Consider the following 22,567-nt stretch of genomic DNA (forward strand, 5'->3'; position numbering starts at 1 on the left):
CATGTGGTGATGGTGGCCAGGCTCTGCCACTCCTGGCAGAGGTCCTAGGCATCTCCATGCTTCACCAATTGGCCAAACTTTGTGTTCCTCCTACGGGATGGGGCTCAGGGAGCCTCTGGTTCCCACCAGCTGCACAACACAAATCTCGTGTCCCCAAGACCATGCTCAGCAGAGGGCTGTGGGATGGAAGAGCTCTGGGGCCCCTTCCACAGGGACGTGCTCCAGGAGGGTAGGGGTGGCACTGGGTGACCAGAAACACCACCTGATGCTGCTCCCAGCTCTGAGGGTTTCAGCAGCCCCGGCTCCCATGTGCATGGAGGCAAGGCCAGATGCAATCAGTGCAGAGGTATTTCAACAGTGATTTATCATTAAATCCATTTTATGGAAAGCTAACAGAGCAGTTTGCCTCTAATAAACATTTGTTAAATCTATCTTATGGAAAGCTAACAAAGCAATTTGCCTGTCATAACTTTTTGTGAGGTGTAGAGTGCAGGTGAGCTGTTGTGATGGAGGAGGAACATGGAAATGTCACTTCTTGAGAAACAGTTTGCTTTCTAATGCAAAAGGCCAAAAGTACAGAAATCTCTGGTGGAAGGAGTTGCTCACAACTTGGCAATCAGTTTTATGAATGCAATTAATGTGAGTACAAACAACAATATTTAATTCTCAAACCACTTCTATTGCCAAGTGCCTAGTGTATCCAGTGAGTCACATTTTACAATTTGCACTGCTGGTAGTTATAAGTGAAAAATCCCCACTGCAATTCCCAGTAAATAAAAAATAAAACTTACAGAGCTGCTGGCAATGTGTAAGCCTTTCTGAAACCGTAATTTCTTTAAGTTTTGATTAAAACAATGAAAAAAAAGAAACTAAAAGCATCACATATCTTGTGCCAGAGTGATGTAGGAAAAGCTGAAACCTGCATCACCACATGTCTTGACAACACAGCTCCTCTGAAACGGTGCTGGCCTTTGGATACACACCCACAGTGCTTGGAACAAGGGACAAAGAGACAGATTTAGCAGAAAAGCCCATCTTGGAGTTAAATCCAAGTTTGGCATTCCTGTGCATGGAAAGCCAATGGCAGCACTGTAGCATTTATGTAGCCTTCACTGTTCATGGCTGGGAATGCCTCTCTTCAGTCAGATGTTGGCTGGGGTTTTAAAGGTTTGGGTCCCACTGATGAAATTTGCTCTGGATCCAGGACCTCTGTGGAAAGTGAGATGGTAAAGCATCATGAGAAAGGCTGGTCATGAAAGAATGCTAGTGACTTGACCCAGAGGTGATGAAGAGGTCTCGATCTGCAGCACTAGCACACTTTGGGATGCCTGACTGCATGCTGAGGCTGTTCCCATCGCCTTCCCAGCTGGATTTTGCTTGGGAGGGACAATGTGTGAGCGGAGGAATTACAAACTGAAACGCATCTGTTTCTGTAACAAAGAGTGTGTTTCTCTAACGGAGCTGGCAGTTTAATGTCTGCTTGCTGTGGGTGATGAGTTGTGAGACTACGGCTGGGCTACCCCAAGGCAGGGGCACTGGTCCTGCTCCAGCTGAAAGGTCTTCTCTGGCCAGTTGACAAGTGCTGGCAGAGCCTTCCCAGGGTGATGGGGCACCGCCTGCCCCCGCCACCCTCCCACCACCCAAACCAGGAGATACTGGTGATGGATGATGAGGACAGAGGGTTTTACCAGGCAGCAGAAACCACAAGAGGGAGCTGAGATGATGGTCTGTGCCTTCCCAGCCTCTGCGAGCAGCCCAGCTCCAGCTCCCTCCTTCTCCTCTCCGCTTGCAGGTCGCTGCTTCCCAAGACCCAGTGGCTGATGCAACCCGCAGAGATGATGCTGAGTTTGTCTGAGGTTCTGCTGGTGACGTGGACCTTGGGGAGTAAGTATGGCTTCAGGCAAGGGGGTCCAGGGGGAGATCCTGGATAGTTTCTGCCCCTCAGAGGAATTTCCTCTAACTCATGGGGCATTATATCAGAGATGGGTGTGATTCAGTTTGCAACGAGATAAGAAAAAACATGCAACAAAAGGTTGAACTTGAAGAGCCTGCAGGGTGGGAGACTCAGCTATTTATATGAACTGGAGGTTCTTGCTAGTATTATAACAAAAGCAATAAAAATTAACACAAAGTATACTTAATGATACACAGTGCATGGAGCAGAGCATAACTCCAATGTCAAGGCCTTTGCTGGACTCACACAGACATTGTGGGGGTTGAAAGCAAGGAGACTTCTTCTGATACAATGAGAGAGAAGGAGAAAATGAAAATCCTGTGGGAGTAGTCTGGTGGGGGCCAGAAATTTATTTGGGGACATCAGGATCAGAAGCATGAATTTCTAATTTTAGATATTGCTTATCCCTCAGAAGGAGTGAAAAACTTGTCTAAAAACCAGTTTTTACATAAAGCTCTGGGAAAAATACAGGAAAATATCACAGTATAAATGTAATTCTGTAATGGAGATGCTTGATTCATACATTTCCTTTTTTGCTGCTCACCAAGTGGGTTCGGTCTCTTCCAGGGGCCCAGGAGAGCATCTCCTGGGAGCTCCAGCGCTACGACGGCTGGTACAATAACCTGCTGCACCACAGCTGCGGCTCAGTGGGTGAGTGCCAGGCCCGGGGATGGGGATGGTGAGATGGGGTGAGCTGGCACTTTGGCACCGGGCTCACTTTACAACTCTCTCTGACTTGACCCTGAACTAGGCAGGTGGCCAGGCAATGCCACCTCCCATGGCTCTGAGAAGTGGCTGTTTGCACTCAAGGTAGTTCTCCAGAGGCACCTAAGAGCCCCCTTAGATCTGTCTGGAGGGTCAAGCAGCCCAGCTTTGTCTCCCATGTCCTGGCCTTGCCACTTTTACCTGCTACTCGGGCACCATCTTCAGGTTGTGCTGGTGCTGGATAAGACCCAGAGCAGAACTGTGCCTTTGCAGTGCCATTCAAAATACCCAAGGTAGGGAGGACCCAGCTCTTCCCAGAAGGCATTTCACTGATGGACAGGGATCCCAGAGCTGGGAAAAGGCATCTCTAGCCAAAATCAGCATGCAGTTCAAGCAGCATTTAACATAAGGTAGAGACAAAAGAGTTCATGGTCCAGGCATGCTGGACCTACTCCTTTTCTGGTCTGACCAGGACAGATATTGCGCTGTTGGGCTGCTGTGCAGCAAGTACTGGGACAGTACCTGGGATTTCCCTGTGCCAGTGGTGACCTGCTTTCTTATGCCTACAATTAGCCCATGGGCCCACCTCCAGGAGAGGGACCAGGGCAGATCAGTCAGGATCTTATCTAAAATATTAAAGATTATGAATCCTCCTATTTCCAGAAACCCAGATCAGTCACCTACATGGTGACATACGGCACGGTGGCAATTACACATCTTCCTCCAATTCCAAATGGCTCTCCAACATGACACATGCGTCATAGCCCTTTGGTTACACCAAAGCCTGTCAGGGACATCCAGTGATTCTCTGGCAAACAAGATCTCCCTCTTCCAGCACAGACAGATCAGATGTTAACATTTGGAAACAAACCTATAGTAAATAAGCCTGAAACTAAGCCTATAATTCAGGATCTTCCCTAGCTCTGGGGAGCTCCAGCAAATGAAGCCCACCACACTTGTGAAGAGCCTTTTGAAGCAAGCTCACTCATCACTGAAATGACCTCCCACCTCCATGCTTTTCAGTTATGGGACAGGCAGATGGTGCAAAGTTAGGGTGTTTCTCTTTCATCTTCTCCCTTGTCTCTCTGCCTCTCTGGCTGTTCCCTCTCCTCTTTCCTGCGGTGTTGGCAATCACCATGCTTGTGTAGGACTGCATAGTCAACATGGGCATCTTAACATCACTTCAGTTACCCACTGGAGCACCCCAGACCTCCAGCAGGCAACAGGAATGCACATGGACCAGAGAAGGACAACTGGAAGGGAACATGCCCATGGAGGATCCCTCCTAGTTTTATGAGGACTGATCCCAGTGTTGCAAGAAGTTTTGGGTGCTGGTACCAAATCTTGCATATTCTTGGCCACTATAAGCATCTATGCCATCCTCTTGCTCTCTTTTGGGACCCTCACACCCCACTATTGCAGTGTCTCCTGTCAGTTGGGTGCTGCCGGACATGTGTCCTGTTGCTTTGGTGCTGCAGGTGCCAGGCTGCTGCGTCTCCTACCAGCCAACTATGCGGACGGGGTCTACCAGGCACTGCAGGAGCCCCGCGTGCCCAACGCTCGCCAGCTCAGCAATGCCGTGGCACGTGGACCCTCTGGGCTGCCCTCCCGCAGGAACACAACTGTGCTGGCTGTCTTCTTTGGTAAGAGCTGGGGCCCAGCACTGGGTGAAGAAATGTTGGTTTCAGTGGAAAATGTTTGTTTCTCATACTCCAAGGCCATGAGTTGGAGCACTCCTCACCCACTCCTTCATATCAGACCCACACCTGAAAGATAAAGCCTTGAGTATTGCCAAACCAAAGTACTGTCCAGTCAAGAGAGTTTGCATGAATTTTCAGTGACCTTTGGCAGTTGCCCCAGATGTTGATATTTGTCATTTGGGAACTTCCTCATTTGTTTTAGTGGTAGAGTTACCCTGTTGCAAAATGCCTTACAGATGTGATAAGAGCCGTGCCATGAGTGATTGCTGGGCAAAATTGCTGCAAGTCAGAGCAGTTTTTGCTGTCGCTCAGGAGCCTGGCAGGGTCTTGGATCTCCAAGCCCAGGGATGTCTGCCTCTGGGAAACACCCTTGGCTCATTGGGAAAATGAGTTTGAACTTGTCAGAGTGGAGACAGTTAGCTCCCCATACAGCTTAAGGTTCATACACATCCCCAGACACATAAGCCATGGTGCTTAGCCCCCAGATGTACCACAGGAGGGGCAGACACTAGTGCAGCATTGTTTATCTCCTCTCTGGAAGCAGTTTTTCCCATCACACCAAAGCTTAAATGGGCAACAGCAGCCACCAGGCTCAGCATCAGTAGCAACCCTTGGCCTTGAAGGCCACAGGCAATGAGGTCAGGGAAATAGTGTCTAAATGCAGAGCCTTGGTCCTGGTGAAGTGGTGGCCAGCCGATGGTCCAGCTGCCAGTGCTCTCTGAACACTCGCTGGCTGAGTTTCTCCACCCTAGTCCCTGAATGACTCCACCCTACTCATGAGGTCTGGCGGGAACCCCTGTTCCTGTGGACTGGAGCTCAGCACATCTGGGCTCCAGCCTGAAGTGACTTTTTCAGAGTCATAGAGCAGTGAAGACAGGAAGGAAACCACTCTCGCTGCACAGGCTGGTCCCCTCAGCCCACATATGGCTCAGATGCCCACCATAACACCCTGTTCCAGGGGCTGGTGGCAGTCCTGCTGGCTGCTGACCATGTTTGGGTCTTTGGCAGGTTTCCACGTGCTCTTGGACATCGTGGGGACAGAGAAACCTGGCTGCCCTGCTGAGTTCCTGAACATCCGCATCCCATCTGGAGACCCTGTGTTTGACCCTGCAGGCACTGGAGATGTGGTCCTGCCCTTCCAGCGCATCCACTGGGCAGTGGAGACGGGGCAGAGCCCCAACAGCCCCCGGGAACAGGTAGGTGGGGTTTCCTTTGCTCTTTGACTTTCAGATAAATTCCTCTTCACCCAGCATTGGGGTCTGTGGCAGCCAAGATAGTGTTTGCTAAAATAAAAGGGGATCAGCACTGTTTCCTTAAAAATTATACATCTCTCAAGTGTTTGAACCAACTGCAAATGAACCCAAAGCACAACCTCCAAGGTACTGGTTCACACAGAGCATTTGTTGTTGCTCAAGGTCAACGCTTTTCTTGGCCAAAGAAAATGTAATTACTCTAGATCTGCCTGTGTCATCTATTTTAAATGCAAATTTTAGGATCTTGCATGGTTTTTGGAGGGTGGAAGAGGAAAAGGTAAAGCAGGAGCAACTCACAGTCTTCCTGAGCTGCCAAAGTTTTTATCACTTTAGTCCAAATGAGCAGAGATAAGGCTGTCTTTATCTGGTGAAACAAGTGATAACTGGGGCTTTTGGTGCAAGTATAATGAATGTCCATAACCAACTTATACAATTATGCCGCTTTAGAAGGTCAGGAATTACAACACATTTTGTTAGGCACCAACTCTTATCTTTAATAATGTATCACAAAACTGAACTGGTACTGTTATAAAGTTGTAAAGCTTCATTGACATTCAGTCATTTTGGAAAAAATCCCTCTTTTCCCCCAGTTTCTCTGTATTCTGCTGTGCTGAAGCTGGGTGTGTTCCCAAGCCCATGTGCTTTTTCTTTCGTGCTGGAAATCTTCCCAATCAAAATTGCTGCAGCAAAATACCCCCCTGAGCCTTTCACATGACAAACCATGATGAGACCAGATTAACAAGTCATGGTTTTAGCAGCCAGTGAGTTTTTAGACTAAAAAGGTTGTTTTCATGAAAACATTTGGCAGGGGAGATATTCAACATGCTGGCAGGGCAGTGGGACTCTCTGCTCTCAGGACAGGACTCAAGGGGACAGCTCGTGTTTCCAGTTTCCCCAGAGATAGGTTTAGTCCCCTTCCAGCCTGGTCATGCCTACGTAGGGATTCACAGATGTCTGCTTCTGGGCATAACTGAAAACAACAGGGAAAAGAAACCCAAAGTGTACATTTGAAAAACCTGTGCCTGGGATTTTCCCGTACTTGGCACTAATTCCTGCAGTTTGCATAGAGATTGTTGGTGTATATAATTGCATCCTGATAGCTCTTGTTAAAACGGGATGGGGTGGCTGCTTTACAAGACCAAAAGGGATGGGTTGGGGCTTTTCAGACCTTTTTTTTGCACCTTTCTGCCGAGACCCCAGTGCCAATTAATGCCTGTTCCCTGTGCCTGCCCTAGACCAACGAAGTGACGGGCTGGCTGGACGGCAGCTCCATCTATGGCCCCTCACACTCCTGGAGCGATGCCCTGAGGAGCTTCTCGGGGGGACAGCTGGCATCGGGGCCTGGTAGGCGCCTGCCAAGGGAGACAGATGGGAGGATCCCCATGTGGAAGGCGCTGGATCCATCCACAGGACAAGGTGGTCCCCAGGGAATCTACGGTAATGGTGGCATCCTCAATAGGTTTTCACCTGCTTGGCTCTGTCCCTGACCGTGAGCGGGGGGAGCAGGATGTCCCTAGACCCGAGCCTGGAGGGAACCACAGGAAAGGGGATGTGGTGGGTCAGGCGTCCCGTGGGAGAACAGGCAGTTTCCCAGCCCAAGGGGGTGGAAGACGCAAGCCCCAGAGAAGACTTTCCAGCAAAGACAGATGCCACATCCCCGGGAGGCAACATGTCATTTCCCAGTCAACATACAGAGACCAGCTGCTGGACCCTCTGATCTAAGGTGATCTCCTCTGGGGAAAGGGTCTGCCACCAATAAAAACCTGCTCATCTTGCTGTGAATTCCTCACCTGCCCAACCATTGGTCTGTGCTGGGGGCCTGGTGTGCTTCTCACTAGCTCACACTGCCTGTCTCCCTGGGGAGGAAGGAAGAGAAAAGGGATGAGGGGATGCTGGGCAGCAGCCACAGGGCTGGGTGTGCTCCTCTAGTCACAGGCAAAGCTAGACCCAGCGGTGGCATCCACCACTGATGGTCCTGGTGGGTCTTGCAGACCTGGGGAGCGCCTGGGGGAATGAGAACCGCTTCCTGCAGGCTGAGAGCATCGCCTGGTTTCGGTACCACAACCACCTGGCCACGGCACTGGCTCAGGAGCACCCGACCTGGTCTGATGAGGACATCTTCCAGCATGCACGCAAGCGGGTCATTGCCACTTTCCAGGTGAGGGATGGGACCTCCCAGTCTCTGCTGGGACCTCTGACACCACAGGGCCAGAGTTGGCCCTGACCCAGCTCCCCTGTGCCCTAGAGCATCGTGTTGTACGAGTGGCTGCCGACCCTGCTGGGGACACGCATCCCAGAGTACAAAGGTGAGGGGCACGGCAGATGAGGGTGTGCAGGGAGCAGGGGTGGGGGGACCAGGGGAGCCAGGGATGGGGCAGGAGGGGGAGCTCAGCCCCCTTTCCCTCCAGCCTGGCTGCTGGACCATAGCTGCTGCCCCACAGGTTACCAGCAGCACCTGGACCCCAGCCTCTCACCGGAGTTCGTGGTGGCTGCAGGGCAATTCCTGGCCACCATGTTGCCGCCAGGCATTTACAAGAGGTAGGAGCAACACATATGGAGCAGTGCCATGCCAGGGAAGGGGATGCCCAAGCTGGGGTGGTGGCCAGGGACAGTCCCTCTCCCTTCACTGCATCCTGCCCCTCACTGGGACAGCCAAGCCCTGCCAGTTCCAGGCAGTCCTGGCTGGGGGCTCTGGGTCCAGCTCTTCTCTGCTGTTCCAGAGGCCCCAAGTGCCAGTTCCAGAAAGTGCCTGGCCCCAATGGTTCATTCCCAGCGGTTCGGCTCTGCAACAGCTACTGGAGCAGAGAGGTATGGGGAAGGGAATGAAGGGTCCTGAGGATTGGCCAGGGGGGCTTCATTCCTTGCTTTATGTTATAGAGGACCCCACAGGGGTGTGAAAGGGGAATTGGGTGCAGAGCATGACAGCCTACCGAGGCAGGTGAGGTCGTCCCCATCCAGATATCCCCAGATGCTGCCTTCAGCTGCAGCAGGCTCAGACCTCAAGGTTGAGCTGACATAAAGAAAATGAGCCTGGAAGTAGTCCCCAGTCCCCTTATGGCCAAGGTCTGGACACCTATGGGTACCAGTTCAGGGTTGTAGGGCTGCTCCATGTCCTCAGTCCTGGGAGGAATCACCTGTTCTTCCCATCTCCCCTCAGAGCACTGGGCTGCAGCAGGCAGAGGATGTGGATGTGGACAACCTCCTGCTGGGGATGACCTCACAGATTGCAGAGCAGGAGGACAACATTGTGGTTGAAGATCTCCAAGGTCTGCACTTCCTTGCATGTCAGTGGGGGACCCTCTCTCCTGGGCTACATAGGGGCCAAGGTGGGGAGGCAGGTCCCATCACCACCACCATCAGCACCCAACCACATGCTCAACCTTATTAATGGAGATGCAGAGAAGCTGCAGGGCATGTTAAGCATGTCCATGGGACTGTCCTGGCAAGGGCATAGAGATGATTTCCATGTTCAGCATGGCCCATGGCAGAGGGATGAGGCCAGCCCAGCAGCTATGGCAGCAGGTGTTGCTCTTCCAGCTCTGCCTTGCCATCACCACAGCTCTGAATTCACTCACAGATTACTGGTATGGGCCCTTGAAGTACTCCCGCACTGACTACGTGGCCAGCTGGCTCCAGCGCGGTCGAGACCTTGGCTTGCCAACCTATAACCAAGCCCGGGAGCGATTTGGGTTGGAGCCTCTCCAGAACTGGTCGGACCTTGCCCCACACCTGGAGCAACAGGTAACAGGGAACTGGTCTGGGCACAGAAACTGTATGTGTCAAAGGATGTTGGGGCAGTTCAGGCAGTAATTGGCTTCTCCAGCAACATAGGAAGATGGACATCAGTGCACATCCCGACCTAGCTTATTTTCATGCCTGCAGGGCTGTTGCATTGGGGTAACCGTGTAATTACATGACAGGAATATCCTGCCCCAGTGTTGAGCTCCCATGCCGCAGGGTGCTCTGCTCCTCCTGGAGCTGAAATGCTCTGGGAGTAATGTTTAGTTACTCAAGACCAAGCCATGAGCTCAAGGCTGCGTGGGGCTGAGCATCTTCCCAGCCCATGGATGTGTGACGCCTGGAAAATGCACATTCCTCACTCCTGCTGAAGCTTGCCAAGAATTTCTGATGCCCTGGCAGAATTTCCTTTGCTCACATGTGTGCTGTGGGGATTTCTGGCCAGGTTCTGGAGAAGATCGCTGCCCTGTATGCCAACAACACAGCTGGGCTGGAGCTGCTCCCTGGAGGCATGCTGGAGACTGACAGCTCCCTCTTCAGTGTCATCATCCTGGACCAGTTTGTGCGCCTGCGTGATGGTGACAGGTTTTGGTTTGAAAACACCAAGAATGGGTAAATGCCTCTTCCCCACCTGGCAAGCTGCCCACTGCTCTGCAAGTCCCAGTAAAACACAAAAACTGGGGCTGAAGGAAATAACATCCTTCAGCTTCCTTAGTTCCTAAAACAGTGCAGGGAGTACAGCCCTCCTGCTGCTGGCCAGTGACACTTGGGGCCACCACTTGGCCCCATGTCTTCTTCCCCAGGCTGTTCACAGTGGAGGAAACCAGGGAGATCCGTAACACCACCTTCCATGATGTCCTGGCTGCTGTCACCTATGCAGACCCCACGGACCTCCAACCTCATGTATTCGTCTGGAGTGAAGGTGAGTGCTTCATGCATCAGCAGGGCGCAGGGAGTGAACAGCATCAGCAAGTTAGGGAGGAAAACAGACCCATCTCAGTGACACAGCCAGTGACTCAGTGACACAGGGCTGGCAGTTTCTCAAGCCTGACACCTGCTATGCCCCTAAGCCAGCAAAATGTGTGCAAAATACAAGGGCTGCTTGTAAGCAAGGTGGGCAGTGCTGATCTTGAAATTGGCTTGAAGTCCAGGCGTATGGAAGTCCTGGAAGGATCTCTGGGTACAAAAATGCAGTTGATGTCCTGGAAGGTCCTGCTGGGGTTAAAACTTGGCCTTTGCCTACCCCACGCTGTCATGTTTCTCACTGATGTGTCCTCTAGCTCATTTGATATACAATCACACACAGGTCAGCAGGGAAAATGGATTAATGACCCTGAAATATGACAAAGTTTGCAGTTAAGTTTTGTGTACTGTAACTACATAATGCTACCTATTTCTGCCTTCAATTGCATCAACCTCTGAATATGTCCTGGGTGCTGCACTGCGAAGCCCGCTCCTGCCCGGCTGCTCTGCCGATGGGGTTGTTAGTTAACCAACGCTGTCAGAAGGGCTGGCCAGGCTTTTCTGCAGATGTGGTTGCAGCAGCAGCATGAGCTGCACCAGCCAACTTTCAGCCTGGGTCAGGGCTTGTGTCCCAGCATGTTTTGGTTTCCCAGCAGGCTAGGAGCAGCCTAGTCCTGTGCTGATATGCACTCCTCACCCTGCTGCCCTCCTGTGCTGTCCCTGAAATGAGCTTTCCCCTCCCTGCCAAGACCCAGACAGAGTACTGCTGCCGTGCTCAGGGTGAGGTGTGGCCAAACACAGCACTATGCCTTTTCCTCTTGGGACCTTGCCACGCTCTTCCCATTTACGGAAAGCATTTTATTTGGTGCACGTTCTGGCCCTTGCAAGTTGTTTTTGTTCCTTTGGCATATGCTCCATGCAATTGCACCAGGAAGACTCCCTGGATTTGCATCATCCTGATGAACAAAGGCTCTAAGCCCCAATTTGCCATGGCCTGGGGTGCTTCTTGCTCAGCCCCTCCCATTGGGAGAGGTGATAGTGCTGAACTGCCAGAGCACTCGAGTCCAGTTCTGTGCTTGGTTTGTTGTGGCAGGTAAAGGTTAAGTCCAAAACCAAGGCTTTTCCCCTAAGATCTGGAGTTTAACTTGAGCATCCCAGTTTTGCAGCGCTCCCTGGGTCACTCATCAATCACCCACCAGCATCTTAATGCAGATGTTCCTGGGGACTATGGAGGTGAGATGGTAAAAAGTCCATGACACCTACAGCCCATCTCCCCTCACGCAGGGGATCCATGCCCCCAGCCCCAGCAGCTGACAGCTCAACACCTGCCCAGCTGCACACCCATGATGGTTCTGGACTACTTTGAAGGCAGCGGCGCAGGCTTCGGGATCATCATCGTTGTCCTCTGCTGTCTTCCTTTAGGTTTGCCACTCTTTCTTTACTCATCTCCTCTTCTACCAGGGAAAGGGGCTGAATGCCCATGGACGAAGCACCTCCCAGGTGCCGAGTCTTGGTCACCCCCGAGGTCCTTGAGGTGGCAGGGTCCTTGGGCACCAGGAGGGGGCAGGGCTTTCATGGAGCAGCCCTGATTTAAATAAATCCATGCGGCATTGAACTGGGGGCGAGGGGGAAGAAATAAACCCATGTCTGCCCAGTCACACGGGTGATGCTGCCAAAGTGGGAAGGAGTTTTGTGATACTTCATGCCTCCTTCTCCCATGTATCCCCAGTGACTCTGTTTGTTGCCTGGATTGTTGCTGTTTTCCGCAAGAGAGATTTCAAGAAGCTGCAGAAGAAGCAGAGCACCAGTGTGAGGAGAGAGGTGACCGGCGAGGCGATACACGGTGAGGTGGCACTGTCAGTCCTGCAGTGGTGTTTGATGATGCTGCTGGAGTCAGGGCACATACCAAGGCAAGGCTGGGCTTGAAGCTCATATCCATACTGGATGTAAGGAGAAACTGTTTCCCCAGGAGGATAGTCAAGCAGTTGAGCAGGTAGCCCAGAGAGGTTGTGTAGTCTCCATCCTATCCGAGACCTGACCAGATAAAGCCTTGAGCAGACTGGCCTGACACTGTAGCTGGTCCTACTTTGAGCAGAAGGTTGGGCAAGAGACCCTTCCAACCTGAGTCATCCTATGACCTTCTAATTCCAACCCTCTCCAGTTCACACCTTACCCGAAGGAAACCTATGTAGGGTAATTGCACCAGTACCTCCAGGACAGGGACTGTATCTCCTTGCTCTGGACACTGGAAAAATCCTACCTCCTGCTCAATGGTCTGTACCCCTCTTAAGCTCTGAAGTTGGGAGATCATCGTTTTTCCCTTAACATGTGTCTGGTCCTGAAATCACTCCCAAACCACATCTCAGTGAAGGAGGTGCTGGGATGAATAGGAGTCCAGGTGCACCTTTCCAGCTGAGTCCTGTGCTTTCACCCATCAGCCATGGAGTGGCACGGTCCCAAGACAGACAGCTCTCACGTCTACATTCAGCTCCAAGCAGACAAAGTGCTCAAAGTGCTGGATTGGAGAGGGTCTGTGCTCCGGAGCATCAGCCTGAAAGCCCACCAAAGGGTGGAGGTGATCCTCTCCAGCAACAAAGGGAACAAAGCTCTGCTCCTGAAGAGCCCCAAGGAGTATGACCTGGTGAGTACCATGACGCCTGGGGTATGATTCCTTCCCCTGGACCCTCCACAGTCCTCTGCCACTGGTCACATACGCCCTGTACCACTCAGTCCTGGGCACTGGGAGCAGTGTATGTCCCTGAAGGGTGGCTGTGGCCTCCTGAGAACCACCAGGTCCAGCTCATACCAAGGAGTGACCACTGTGGTGAAGAGCAGAAGCACTTACATCCCATCTGAGCCTCTGCTGCTCACAGCCATTCTTTTGGGTCTTTTGCAGGTGCTGCTTTTCAGTGAAGAGGCAGAGAGGAGCAGCTTTATTGGGAAGCTAAGAGGCTACTTGGAGGAGAGCAACCTTGATCTGCACATATCTGAGATGAAGGAGCAGAGCCTGATGAAATGGGCAGTCACCCAGGAGCAAAGAAAACAAATTCTGGAGACTTTCTTCAGGCACCTGTTTGCTCAGGTACGTAGAGGTGTGGCAGGCTCTGATGCATGGAGGAAGGTATTTCTGTATTGATTAAGCAATGAATGTTGCTGCCATTGCTCTCCGTAAGAGCTGGCGAGCCATGCACAAGGAAGCTGCCCATACTTTCAAGACCAAGGGACATTTTCCCTTGTGGAAGACAAAGTTCTGCTGTGGTGATACAAGTGTCTAAAGTTGCAAAGAGACTTTTGGATGATGAAACTGAGGTCTCCATAGTGGTCACTGGTGTTCAGTGTGTAGAAAAGACAGAGGACTTCCCCCCTGTGTAGGAGAGATATGGGACTTCCTCATTCACATTGTGTAGGAGAGACATGGGACTTCCCCATGGTATCTGCCATGAGTTTTGTGCCAGGGGAGACACCGGTCTTTGTGCAAGAGGTCAGGCAAGTGAGCACCAGCCTTCTGCTCTGCCAGCACTCATGGGATTTCTTTTGTGGGACACAACCTGCAGGTGCTGGAAATCGACAGGTCCAATGCCGGAGAGCTCAACTTTGAATCTTCACAGAAGGCAAAGGAGTCTCTAACATGTGAACTGAGCAGGGCTGAGTTTGCCGAGGCCCTGGGGCTCAAAGCCCACTCCATGTTTGTGGACTCCATGTTCTCACTGGCCGACAAAGACGGCAATGGCTACATCTCCTTCCGGGAATTCCTGGACATCTTGGTGGTCTTCATGAAAGGTGGGAGCTGGAACTGGTTAGTGTCTTCATCTGTTGCCCTCAGACCTGTTTCTAGGCTCTGGCAACGCCATCAGCAGAGTGAAGGACAAGATCCATCCAGCAGGTCAATCCGTAGACACTCCTACAGATTAAAATTCCTTTCACTTAGGACAGCTTCAACTTGAGTTATGGGGCAGTGACAATGTAATTATATTTTCTGAAAGACTGTTCATGAGAGGAGCTATCTTTTGTCACCATAGAGAAGTCTGCCCTGTTTCCTGAACAGACTATGCATCCTGTCCTTGAGAGCTGATAATAACTGTATCTGATATCATACGCGATCCTCCCTAAATGACCACTTGGAAAGGTGGATTCATAGATGGAGGTGGTGAACACCAGATTCAGTCAAAGCAGCTCTCAAAAGAATCATTGCTATGCAAAAGCACATTTTGAGTTTGTAAAATAATACATAAGAAAGAATGTGTATCTACCTGATTTTTCACCTTACACTTGAGAAAGTCAAGTGGAAGGGCAGCACACTGTTCACATTTAGTCGATATTCAAGCTGCAATCAGCAGCATGCTTTCAGTCTTTTCAGAGCTGAGTGAGGCTTCACTGTTGCAGGTCCAGACTCTCAAAGACAATGTTTGACAGCATCTTTGTTGATGAAAATAGGATCTTGTTCTTACTTCACCTCTCTTCCTCTCCACCAGGGTCCCCAGAGGAGAAGTCCAAGGTGATGTTCAGGATGTATGACATAGATGAGAATGGGTTCCTCTCCAAGGAGGAGTTTCTGAGGATGCTCAGGTACTTCTCATCTGTCTAGATGTTTTCACAATGTCTGTAAACACAGATGTCTTCAAAAGCAGCTCCCAATTTCTATGCTTCACTCTGCAGGTGTGTTGTGTGAGAGCCTATGGGCTCAACACTCACTACTCATTTCTCCCATGAAACTGGTCTGGGGCTCTGCCTTGTGTTATTTGAAGGACTCAATCTGTTGTCCTCTGAAGTTCCCATCTCGCCTTCTTGCTCCAGGTCCTTCATTGAGATCTCCAACAACTGCCTGTCAAGAGACCAGGCAGAGCAGGTGACCGAGTCCATGTTTCGGGCCTCAGGGTTTCAGGACAGGGATGAGCTGACATGGGAGGATTTCCACTACATGCTGCGGGACCATGACAGTGAGCTTCGTTTCACCCAGCTCTGCATCAAAGGTCAGTGGGCAGGAGCATGGGGTGACCCCAGGCCCTGCAGGGCTGGAGGTGATGGGCAGCACCCAATACGTAGATCTCACATCTTGTCCCATCAATCTCTCCAACCCAACTGCAGTAATGGGGATTCAGCTGTCACTCCATGCGTGACAACTTTGGGTCAGCTCAGAGTCTTTCCCCACCACACTCCCACCCAGGGGAGATGCCTAAACCTTGTCCGCTGCATCTCATACACACTGAATGGCTGTTTGTCCTTTTGGTTTCTCAAAGGTGTTCCAGAGGTGCTCAAGCAAAACCTGCACAACCGTGTCTCCTTCATAAAAAAGAAAGAGCTGAAAGGGTAAGCTGTCCTCCTTAGTCTTGCTGCTGCTTCTGTTTCTTCTTCTCCTGCCCTGATGCACTTCCATTCTTCACCTCAGTCCCTCCAAGAAAACCTCTCACCAGGTGTTCACACGCGCAGTGCTGGGGGAGGGGGGTGACAGTGCTGGGACATGCCTGTCAGCAAGCTGGACGGTGTGGAGGGGCTGTTGCCCTTCTCCCCTGGCACCCAGGCAGGCAGAGCAGAGGAACTGCCTCCTGCAGAGCTCCTGTGGCATCCACTATGTGGGGATGGGAGCCCTATCTTGGTTGTCAGAGGGGCAGGTTATCTTGAGGTGAATCCAGCCTGTGTGCCATGCAACTAAAGTTAATGCAAGTGGGTTTGAAGGAAAGAGCTGGACACCTTCTCAGCTGAGCCCGAGATGGAAAGTGGAGAACTGGAGAAAATTTTGGTAAGCCCTTCCTGAAAGTATATCTTTGAGCTAGACATAACTCTTTCCAACAGAACCATCTCAGAGGAGGAGAAAGACCGAAACCTGGACACCACAAGCCATTATGTGGAGCGAGAAGGGCAAGAGCTGCGGAAGAGACCAGGCAGAAAGTCAGTATGTGCTCTCCTCTCCAGATGTGCTCAGCCTGTTTGATATTTCTCATGTTTCTGTGTCAGACTGGGCATCCATCTGGTTGAACGGCACTGCAGCAGGGAGCCAGCACCCCCATGATGGGGTGCAATGTAGGGAGGGGATGAGAGGTTGTCCCTGCAGGAGATGCCCCAGCCCAGGCAGGCACATGAGAGCCTCTCACTGGCTGCAGAGCTACGGGAACAGCCCTGTCTTGGGGACAGGGCCATAGCCGAGTCTGGGTTATGTGCATCTATTGAAAAAAAAAAATGAAGTGGCCAAGTCCAGAGCCTGGGATAGTGATTTTTAGAGTGTATGCCTTGTCTGCAGAGAGGGCCTTTGCCTGGCAGATCCTGACTGCACTCCTTTGCCCCTTGGGATGCTGCTGGTTCACCCCTGGGCTGCTTGCAAGAGCTGCAGGAGAACACTCTGGTCCTCACTGCTGTGGCAGCAGCAAGTATTTCTACAAAGAAGCCGTTAAGTGGCTGTTACAGCCGGAATATCCTAATTTGCCTTAATAGCTCTAAGGACCTTCCCCTACCCCAGGATCAGTTTGGAGGACTGAATATTACTATGAAAATTATCTTTTACAGTTCTTATCTACAGTTTCATTTATGAGTCATTATCTGCACACTTGTTCCCAGCTTTCAAAAGCATGTAGACTGTGGGATGACCTGAGATCAACTGCTGACACTGTACTCTGCAGGTCACTGCTGTCACGGGTGTGCAGAGGTGGTGACAAGTACAGGAAGGAAGACCCAAATCTGGGCATCACAGCCATATCTGGCTGGCTAAACCTCAAAATGACCCCAGCCCTCTTGTATTTGCCAGGGTGAATCAGTACCAGCTGCATTTATACACTGAAGCGCAACGGAAGAAGTACCAGCAGAACAAAGTTCAGCAGAAGATCCAGGAGTTCAAGCGGTTTGTTGAGAATTACCGGCGCCATATCATCTGTGTGGTCCTCTTCTCTGCCATCACCGCCGGCGTGTTCGTGGAGCGAGCCTACTGTGAGTGCCCATCCTGCCCTACTCCCCAGACGTGCAGGGTGTGTGGGCTTGCCTCCTCAAAGCTGCTGGTTGCATGGGGCGTGCTGGGGTGTGAAAGGTCCCGGCACAGCTTTGGGCAACAATGTTGGTCCTGCTCTGGAATAACAGAGGTTGGAAGGGACCTCTGGAAGAGTGTGGTCCAATGCCCTGCTCAGAGCAAGGCCAATGTCAAAGCTGAATCAGGCTGCTGGAGGCCTTGTCTAGAGAAGGTTTGAAGGGCTCCAACTTTGGAGATCCCACCACCTTGTTGGGCCTGTGCTAGTTTTTGACAGTTCTCCCTGTGAAGTGTTTTTATTTTACATAAAACTTGAATTTCCTTCAGTGAAACTTGTGCTGTTGCTTCTCATCTTTTCACTGTGCACCTCTGAGAAAGAGTTTGGCTCTTTCCCCTCTGTAACCCATTAAGTGGTTGCAGACAACCACAAGGTCTTCCCTCACCCATCTCCTCCAGCCTGAACAAGCCCATTTCCCTCAGCCTTTCCCCTATATGACATGATCCAGCTTCCACCCACTCTGGTGGCCTCCACCGGACTCATTCCAGTTTCCTAATGCCTCTCATACTGGGATGCCCAACTGAGGACACAGTACCAAGGTGCAGTTTCACAGTGCCTGACAGAGGAGGACAATCTTCTCCCTTGACCTCCAAGAAGACTGTGTCACCCAGCAGTTCTGGGAGGGTCTGACACAGAGAATCCTGCCCTCGTCCTCACACAGCCCCATCCCTCGTGACCTTTTCTGGGTGGACCCACACAAGTAGCTGTCCCCTTGTTGCAGGAAGGGTCATGGCCCTCAGCACTGCGCACTTTGACACCCCCTACACTCTCTCTCCCCAGACTATGCCTTCGCATCCCCCAGCACTGGAATCGCACAGACCACCTTTGTGGGGATCATCATCTCCCGGGGATCAGCTGCCAGCATCTCCTTCATGTACTCCTACATCCTGCTTACCATGTGCCGCAACCTCATCACCGTCCTGCGGGAGACCTTCCTCAATCACTACATCCCCTTCGATGCTGCTGTGGACTTCCACCGCTGGGTTGCCATGGCAGCCCTGATTTTCTCAGGTAGGTGAGCTGCTGGGGGATGTACTGCCAAGCAGGAGGACCACCCCATCATGGCACAGCAGGACCAGGCAGAAGCTTGAAGACCTGTGTGAAACCTGCAGACATAGAGACTTTGCACAAGAGAAGAGGAGGAATTGTGGGGTCCCTGGGAGCATCAGTAGCGTCTGCTGCGTCTCCATCCACAGCAACAGTGATGCATTTCTCTCCTGGTTTCTGTCTCTTACAGTGCTCCACACTGCAGGTCACATAGTGAATGTCTACATCTTCTCAGTCACGCCTCTCAGCATCTTGTCCTGCCTCTTTCCCAGTGTCTTTGTGAATGATGGGTAGGTGCAACTTATAGCACAGTTCAGAGAGAGTGTCCCGGGCACAGACAGGAATGAAAGTGGAAGCCAGGAGTTTGGTCTGGTACAATATCTTGTCCCTCTTCAGGTCACAACTCCCACAGAAGTATTACTGGTGGTTCTTCCAGACTATTCCAGGTGAGACCACCTGCATGCCTGTGTGCAGGAAGGGCAGTCCTCTGCCCAGCCCAGGTGGAGCCTCTGTGGGGCTGCCCTGATCCTGACAGACCTCCTAACCCCTTCTCTCACAGGCATGACAGGAGTGCTGCTGCTTGTGATCCTGGCCGTGATGTATGTGTTTGCTACCCACCACTTCCGACGAGTCAGCTTCCAGGGCTTCTGGATCACCCACCACCTCTACGTGCTGCTCTATGTCCTGGTAAAGCATTTGAGATGGGAGGGAGCGTGGTGCAAATGCACTGCCAGCCTCTGGGTCAGAAATAGCTGGGGAGGTCCCACGGGAGGTGGTGGCTCCAATCCCGGCTCCCCACTGCTGCTGAGCTCTCACCAGAGCAGCCACAGAGGGATGGCTTGCCGTGCTGAGCACTGTGCTGATGAGGGCTGCTACTGCCCAGGTCATCATCCACGGCAGCTACGCACTGATCCAGCAGCCCCGCTTCTACATCTACTTCATCATCCCAGCTCTCATCTACAGTGCGGATAAACTGCTCAGCCTGAGCAGGAAGAAGGTGGAGATCAGCGTGATGAAAGCCGAGCTCCTGCCCTCAGGTACAATACCCCTGGACATGCATCACCAGCTCAGCCCAGGCTCTTTGCAAGAGCATCGGGGGCTGCAGCAATGGAGGAGCCTCCGCTGCTCAGTGTCTCCACTTTAACGAAGTCCCCATCCCCATTCATTCCCCCCAAGGTGTCACCCACCTCCAGTTCCAGCGGCCGCAGGACTTTGACTACAAGTCCGGGCAGTGGGTGCGCATTGCCTGCGTGGCCCTGGGCACCACTGAGTACCACCCCTTCACCCTGACCTCTGCACCACATGAGGACACGCTGAGCCTGCACATCCGGGCCGTGGGGCCCTGGACCACTCGCCTGCGGGAGCTCTACTCCCCAGAGAGCCTGACCCTCGTTGGCAAGCTGCCCAAGGTGAGCCCCGCACTGCTCCTCTGGGTACAGGGACCGCCAAGCCCCAGAACATCTCAGCAATGGGCTGTGCCCAGCCCGAGGTGCTTCTCCAGCCTTGAAGACAGACAGGACCTGGGCATGTGGAGGGAGGAGATGTTCTGCTGATGGCTGGCTCCCTTCCAGCTTTATCTGGATGGCCCCTTTGGGGAAGGCCACCAGGAGTGGAACAAGTTCGAGGTGTCAGTGCTGGTGGGAGGAGGCATCGGTGTGACACCCTTTGCATCCATCCTCAAGGACCTGGTCTTCAAGTCATCCATAAGCTCCAAGCTGCTGTGTAAGAAGGTAAGAGGAAGCATCTGAGAGACAAGAGCCCTCCTGAGATGCTTCCTGCTGCTGGTGGCCTCTTTGGGAGTAAAATCTATAAGCCATCTGGGAAGGAGCCCCATGGACATGGATAAGGGTGCTGGCTCCACTCTGAACTTCATCCCCATGTGCCACAGATTTACTTCATCTGGGTGACGCGCACACAGCGGCAGTTTGAGTGGCTGGCTGATATCATCCGTGAGGTGGAGGAGGCAGACAGGAATGATTTAGTCTCTGTGCACATCTACATCACACAGCTGGCTGAGAAGTTTGATCTGCGTACCACCATGCTGGTGAGCCTGGCCACCCACCAGGGAGGCTGCCATGCTGCGCTGGGCCATGCGGGGCCATCTGACATGCACTGATCTCTCTTCCAGTACATCTGCGAGCGGCACTTCCAGAAGGTGCTGAACAAGAGCCTGTTCACAGGGCTGCGCTCCATCACCCATTTTGGGCGTCCTCCCTTCATACCCTTTTTCAACTCACTGCAGGAGGTGCACCCCGAGGTCAGTGCCTGGCTGGGGACAGGAGGAGGGGCACCCACCAACCAGTGTGGGGGACTGGTCCCAGCCTGTCCTCGAGGCCCTGGAGACCTTGGTGGCATCCATACCAAGGGCAGGGCAGAAGGGGCATGAACCCCACTTTCCCTCTGGAGCCAGGATGAGCTGCAAGAGTCAGCAACACCCCACACCAGCCAAATATCCCCAGTACCGCAACACATAAGAGACAGGGAGGGAGCAGGGGAAGCTGGTACTGCTGGGTTTGACCCCTTTGGCTCCCTCCTTCCCCAGGTGCAGAAGATCGGGGTGTTCAGCTGTGGCCCACCTGGGATGACAAAGAGCGTGGAAAAGGCTTGTCAGCAACTGAACAAGAAAGACCAGACCTACTTTGCCCATCACTATGAGAATTTCTGACCCTACCCCATGCCGTTTCACCCCCGAGCTGCAGCCTTCACTGGAAGTGTGTGTGCAGCCCCAGCACCTGCACAGCAATGCTTCGGGTGGCCACAGGCCTGGGCTCCCACCACTACTGTTGGGCTGCCATGTCCCAATCCAGAAAACCCAGTGTTCGAGTTAAACTTACCTCTGCCACCTTAATCCTGCAAGACAGAGCTCGTGCTCTGCTGAGTAGCTTGGGGAATATCTCTGAAGAGCTTAGGGGAATAGCTTGGTGCATGCACAACCTGAATTCACAGCACTTTGCCCCAAGACCCGGGTGGCACGCATATGGGGGTGAGGAGCCAGAGACCGCCTCACCATCCTTTCTCCTTGGAACAAGCTCAGCTTTCCTAACACACTCATTTGTGTCTGCTTGCCTTCCCGAGGTTGCATGGGGCCTTAGTTGTGTTTGTGTTGGCTTCTTTCATCAGTGTCACCATTCTTCGGTCATGGATCATTTGTGCTTGTTTTAACTAATGCCTGGCTTTGCATTGCTGGGCTGTTGCTCTCGCAGACTGTAACTGGGTTTAAATAAAGCAGACTGAAGTTTTAAAACACTTTCTTGCCTCCTGTAGTTGGGTATCGGTTACCTGGAGACATGCAATACTCGTGGCAGAGTGCTGGCCTTGCTCCTGTTACAAAGTATTTACATCAGCCCCCAGGAAATGGGTTAAACAGGAGTGAGCTTCCCCTGTGCTGGTGAGGTGGAGGAGGCCTTGCAGATCTAAGCCCAGGCACAGCCCCTAGATTGTGTCCTACCAGACCCATCACCCCCAGCAATGCGCCCCCAGTGGCAATGTCCCCACCAAAACCTGGTGCAGGAGCAAATTTCAGCTGAGGAGACCAAAGAGGTTGAGTCGTGGGAATAGCTTCAGCCCCTGGGCTGTTACACAAGCCCCCCTGGACCACAGGGAGTAGGTGTCCATTTCCCAGTCACAGCAGGGTCCTGCAATTGCCAGCAGTCCCCCAGCCATGCCCATGGGCCTTCCCCCAGCACTGGAGCCGGGGGGCAGGAAAGCCCCAGGACTCAAAGAAGCCCCAGCTCAGCCCCACAGCTGACCGCCGAGCAGCCTTCCCCTCCCGTGGCCATTGCACACCCTTCAGCACGGTGCACTTTGGCAGTTCCTGCATGGACTCTGCTACCACCACATTTGATTACGGGGCCAGGCTCCCAGGCAGGTTTCACACTGACACATTAACAACCTGGTTTACTCTGAGCAGTACTCTGCTTTTCTTTCTGGCTATGGAAAGTTCCCCTGGGTTATATCTTAGCCCTGTAAAATACAGCACGGACTTGCAGACTTCCGCCTCTGCCAAGACTAACTTGGCCACCTCTGCAATAAATACAAGCTGAGGATTTGCAAGCAGTTAGGTTGTTTAAGGTTCCATGGTCCTGTCACCATCAAGCTCAGCTGCAGCCTGGCAAAACCCAACAGCGCAACAGCTGAGGGGTCTGCACAGTCCCCAGGGCCCAAAGTCACAGACCCCTTCAAACCACCCACCCAACACTT

At 52.4% G+C, this 22,567-nt stretch overlaps 1 protein-coding gene across 2 annotated transcripts; it reads left to right on the top strand.

Annotated features, from left to right (window-relative positions):
• The first annotated feature begins 1,805 nt into the window (after nt 1-1,805).
• Nucleotides 1,806-21,569, top strand: LOC113483989 (dual oxidase 2-like). Of its 2 annotated transcripts, none has more exons than XM_026856068.1 (33): nt 1,806-1,884; nt 2,522-2,605; nt 4,138-4,302; nt 5,368-5,555; nt 6,848-7,049; nt 7,604-7,770; nt 7,858-7,918; nt 8,054-8,150; nt 8,333-8,420; nt 8,770-8,878; nt 9,190-9,353; nt 9,796-9,962; nt 10,154-10,272; nt 11,598-11,735; nt 12,043-12,156; nt 12,752-12,954; nt 13,210-13,395; nt 13,868-14,093; nt 14,786-14,879; nt 15,108-15,283; nt 15,551-15,620; nt 16,104-16,199; nt 17,050-17,228; nt 18,101-18,331; nt 18,558-18,657; nt 18,764-18,813; nt 18,927-19,054; nt 19,251-19,404; nt 19,544-19,776; nt 19,939-20,097; nt 20,256-20,411; nt 20,496-20,624; nt 20,910-21,569. In XM_026856068.1, the coding sequence occupies exons 1-33, from the start codon at nt 1,821-1,823 to the stop codon at nt 21,030-21,032; spliced, it is 4,620 nt and encodes a 1,539-aa protein (XP_026711869.1). In that variant the 5' UTR covers nt 1,806-1,820; the 3' UTR covers nt 21,033-21,569. The 2 variants fall into 2 exon arrangements, with proteins under 2 accessions (XP_026711869.1, XP_026711868.1); XM_026856067.1 differs by having other exon boundaries at nt 1,836-1,884; nt 15,551-15,611.
• Nucleotides 21,570-22,567: the final 998 nt, after the last annotated feature.

Source organism: Athene cunicularia, assembly GCF_003259725.1.
Source record: "Athene cunicularia isolate RWA chromosome 10 unlocalized genomic scaffold, athCun1 chr10_part1, whole genome shotgun sequence".
Lineage (NCBI taxonomy): Eukaryota > Metazoa > Chordata > Aves > Strigiformes > Strigidae > Athene > Athene cunicularia.

Excerpts from the sequence above, each read along its gene's own strand:
- LOC113483989 (XM_026856068.1), top strand. The coding sequence starts at position 1,821 with ATGCAACCCGCAGAGATGATGCTGAGTTTGTCTGAGGTTCTGCTGGTG. Across the intron at positions 14,880-15,107 it reads GAGTTTCTGAGGATGCTCAG|GTCCTTCATTGAGATCTCCA; the intron begins GTACTTCTCATC and ends TTCTTGCTCCAG. Across the intron at positions 20,412-20,495 it reads ATCTGCGTACCACCATGCTG|TACATCTGCGAGCGGCACTT; the intron begins GTGAGCCTGGCC and ends TCTCTCTTCCAG.